General features: G+C 44.5%; 1 protein-coding gene across 1 annotated transcript; it reads right to left on the bottom strand.

Moving 5' to 3' along the window:
* Positions 1-223: 223 nt before the first annotated feature.
* On the bottom strand, positions 224-3,731 carry LOC119578183 (paired box protein Pax-1-like). The gene is made up of 3 exons (XM_037925919.1): positions 3,472-3,731; positions 2,747-2,944; positions 224-899 (listed from the first exon to the last, which is right to left on the bottom strand). Exons 1-3 carry the CDS (start codon positions 3,567-3,569, stop codon positions 224-226), a joined length of 972 nt encoding a protein of 323 aa, XP_037781847.1. The 5' UTR covers positions 3,570-3,731.
* Between the last annotated feature and the right edge of the window lie 935 nt (positions 3,732-4,666).

A 4,666-nucleotide genomic window follows, 5' to 3' on the forward strand; every position in this document is an offset into this window, starting at 1 on the left:
TGGAGGCACCACTTGCAGCAATGCCGTCGCTTTGTTCGCTCGTCTGTTGTGATTCGGATTTTTCGAACACCAAGTGGGTTTTCTCGTCTGTTTCTTTTTCCTTTCGTTTGGCGTTTGTCACTTTCGTCCTTGGGGAACACAGGAAGGGCGTGGCGTGAGTGGTTAATTGGTGCTTGAGGTTCGGAGGTGAGGGCGTGAGAGCGCGGGGGCGGCCCCGCCTGCATTAGAGCGTGGCGGTCTGCGGCGTGAGTGCCGAGCCGCTCATCATGGAGCTGAGCGGGTTGCCGAAGCCGTTCTGGAGGCCGTTGGAGAGGCCGTTGGAGAGGCCGTTGGCCAGGCCGCTGGAGAGGCCGTTGGGGAGGCCGTTGGAGAGCGGGTTGGCGAGCGGGCTGGAGAAGCCGTTGGCGAGCGTCGAGGACAGGTGGTTGGGCAGGCCGTTGTGCGCCAGCGAGTTGTTCTGCGGCCCGCACGACTGGAAGTACATGTAGTAGTTGTAGCTGTTGGCGTCCTGCATCGGGTGGTGGCGCGGCAGGCCGGCGGCGGCCATGTTCACGTGGCCCAGCAGGTCGGACACCGTGTGCGACGACGGCCAGTGGGGCCGCATGCCGCCCATGCCGCACGTGGCGCCCGACACCGGCGGCGAGGGCGTGGTGGCCGCCTTCACGCCGCCTGCGCCGGAGGCGGCGGCGCTCGTGGGCGGAACGGGCGCCGACGGGACCTGCGCGGAGCCCTGCTGCATGGCCGCGGGCGGCGCCATCGAGGAGTAGGCTGCGGCGGCGGCGGTGTAGGCTGCGGCCGCCGGGTAGAGCGAGTTGTAGAGCGAGGAGGCGGGGTGCTTGACGTCGTAGGGGCTCTGCGACCCGAGGTGGTGCAGCGACCCGATCTTGTTCCTTAGGATCCTGCGGGAGAGAGAAGCAAACGACTCAGAAAAGGGGCGTCTCGAGCCTTCACGTTCGAGGCCGAGGGCTGAGGGCGCGCATGCCTACGCGTCGCCCTCCATTTTGACCGCATATTTGACCACAGAACGAGGCGACTCCCTGGCCATACCTTGGAGGGGCGTGACGTCCTGGCGAGGCGTGCAAGGAAAGGAAAATCGTACTACAGTATTCACTTACAAATTCATAAGTAATAATTATGATAAATAGATCTGGGATCTTCTGACGGCTAGTTATAGTATGGTCAAAGCACACACGTATGCATTACCATTGGATATAGTAAGGTAATTTATTAAAGCAACTTATCAATACAATGATGATAATGATAATAATATTAATAATAATAATAATAATAATAATAATAATAATAATAATAATAACAATAATGATAATAATAATAATGATAATAGTAATAATAATAATATAAAAAAATAATAAAATAAAATAATAATAATAATAATAATAATAATGATAATAATAATAATAATAATAATAATAATAATAATAATAATAATAATAATAATAACAGTAATAATAATAATAATGATAACAATGAAAATAATAATAACAATAACAATGATATTAATGGTAATAATGATGATAATCAGATGATGAAGAAAATACAAGTTACAAGATTAAAAGGAAGACCAATGATTATCTACACAAAATATCGAAGGAAAGGAAATAGACAAAGGTAACAAATCAAGAGAAAGAAGGAATGAAATAAAAAAATATGAATGCAGTAACGAAACAACGGCTCATTATAGCTAAAATTATTCTACATGTGCTCTAGTGAAAACCTCATTATTATTAACACAGTATATCCTATAAGTATGACCCGTTAATATCGTCTTATGATAAATATATATAAAAAATATGTTTTACAAATAGATCAGATTCATCCTTTAAGTAAATTCAGTAAATCAATAGATCCTATGTTATAAATTCAACAGTAAGATATTGGATATTTATCCAATATCTTACTAGTATGATCTCACCTACGAACATTAAATATATCCTGGAATATTGGCTTACAAATATATCAGATATATCGTACAAGTATGTAAGTAGATGTGAGATAGATAGTAAGATAGTTGTAAGGAGATGTACGGCATCCTTCAGTCCTATCCTACATCCTGCTCTGATCTTACTTATTCTACGTTTATTCCGGTGAAAATTATCCTCTCCCCCCCCCCTCCTTACATGGAAACACCACACTTAGCATAATGCCCACCATTCACCCTCCTTAAGTGAAAATTGAACACTCATAGCACTCGTCACACTTAACATACTTAACACATCGCATCCACGAGACACACCACACTTAGCACATCACACTTAACACACCTATAATACTCTCAGCACTTAACATATTACACTCACCGCACTCATAACACTTAACACATCACACTCACCACACTCATAAGACACCCCACACTTAACAATCACACTTACGCACCCATAAGATACCTCACACTCGACACATCACATTTAACACACCTATACTACTCTCAACACTTAACACATTACACTCACCACACTCATAAGATACGCCACACTAAACACAACCCTTACACACCCATTAAGCGCCCCACACGCCACACTCTTAAGACACCCCACACTTAACACATCACACTCACCACACCCATAAGACGCCCCACACTTAACACATCACACTCGCCACACTCATAAGACACCCCACACTTAACACACACCTATAAAACACCCCACACTTAACACATCACGCTCACCACAGCCACCACACTCGCCACATCTCACACTATGACCAGCACCCCCCCTTCCCTCCTTACCTGGAAATAGAACTGACACTCGGCACATTGTATTTGTCGCACACGCCGTCCTTCAGGAGCCTCTCCCTGATCTCCCACGCGAAGATACCTGGGTCCTTCTGCTTCAGGTCCTTGATGTAGTTGACGACCTTGGGCGTCGTGACCCTGGGTTTGGAGCCCCCGATGGCGCCTGGGAGGATGGAACCCGTTTCGTTGTATCTGCGGAGGGCGACGAAGGAGGGGAAAGCGAGTTGGGGTTAGAAGGTCGTTGTTCTGTACTGGTTGGTTTGTTTAAGGAGTTTATTTGTTTATCTAGGTCTTTGTCTGGTTTGTCTGGTTTATTTATTCGCTTGTTTCGTGTTTTAAGCTGAGTGTGATTTGTATCTCGTTGCAGGTTAATGTCAATATTTCTCTATCTATCTATATATCCGTAATTTTCATGTTTATCTCTTCATCACGCTTACCTCATATCACACTCCTCTATCCTATCATCACACTTATCTATCTTATCATCACACTCATCTCTCATCATACCTATCACTTATCACACTTTATATATATTTTCTCATCATCCACCCACATCCTATCACAACATATCTCCTATCATCACCCCCGTCCCTCCCCACACCAATCACCTATCGCACTATATCTCTCATCACCACACTCCTCTCTTATCTCTTATCACCCACCTGGCCAGGATCTATATCTCTCATCACCACACTCCTCTCTTATCTCTTATCACCCACCTGGCCAGGATCTTGGAGACGCATCCGTGGGAGACCCTCAGCTGTCTCGAAATATCGCAGGGTCGGATGCCCAGCTGCGCCAGCTCCACGATACGCATGCGCACGTGGTTGGGCAGAGGGCGCCCATTCACGAAGACGCCGCCCAGCTGGTTCACTTCGCCGTATTGCTGGATCTGTGGGTCTGTGGGCGTGAGAGAGGGACGGAATTAGGCCTGGGTTCGATTTTTTTTTATATTCATTATATATATATATTTTTTTTGTGGGGGGAGGGGGGAGGTGAAGGGTAAGGGGGTTGGAATTATATATATACATACACACACACGCACACACACACACACACACACACACACACACACACACACACATACACACACACACACACACACACATATATATATATATATATATATATATATATATATATATATATATATATATATATATGTGTGTGTGTGTGTGTGTGTGTGTGTGTGTGTATGTGTGTGTGTGTGTGTGTGTGTGTGTGTGTGTATATATATATGTATATATATATATATTTTTTTTTTTTTGGGGGGGGTAAGGAGTAAGAAGGGGGAGGGTATTTTTTTTTTGTTTACATGATTTTTATGTTTATTTTGTTTTAATTCAATGCAGTTACTTTGTTTTATTTCATTATTTTTACAGTTTTATTGATTAATTTATTTCATTTTCTTACTAAGACAATTTTAAAGTATATAATATTGATTTCTTAATTAGGTTTTAATGGGAAAATAGTGCAGAAAAAAACGAAAATGTTATTGGAGTATAAAATTCATGCAAAGAAGAAATATGCTAAAAAAATCTAACAATAGGAGAGAAAAATAAAAGAAATTCACGAGGAAAAGTCGCCACGAGAAACAAGCACAACGACCGCCTTGTTAAGAAAGCTTGATGTCGAAAGCAGAGTCGAAGTCGAAGTCAGAGTCACATCCACGCATCGGATGGCGGGATGCCAGCCACGCCCCCTGTGGACTGGACACTACATGGGCGGAGACACACTGCGCCCACATCTGGCACCCAAAACACGAGGCACGCATTCAACACCGTGGCTTAATGTTTGGACACTCGCTCTATCGTCTCGAGACATTCAGAGCCAGCGGATTAAGATCTGTAATTTCCATCTTAACGAGAGACAGACCCCCTCGACAAAGAGCCAACCGCCGCCTTCGAACACCCA

Source organism: Penaeus monodon, chromosome 10 (assembly GCF_015228065.2).
Source record: "Penaeus monodon isolate SGIC_2016 chromosome 10, NSTDA_Pmon_1, whole genome shotgun sequence".
NCBI lineage: Eukaryota > Metazoa > Arthropoda > Malacostraca > Decapoda > Penaeidae > Penaeus > Penaeus monodon.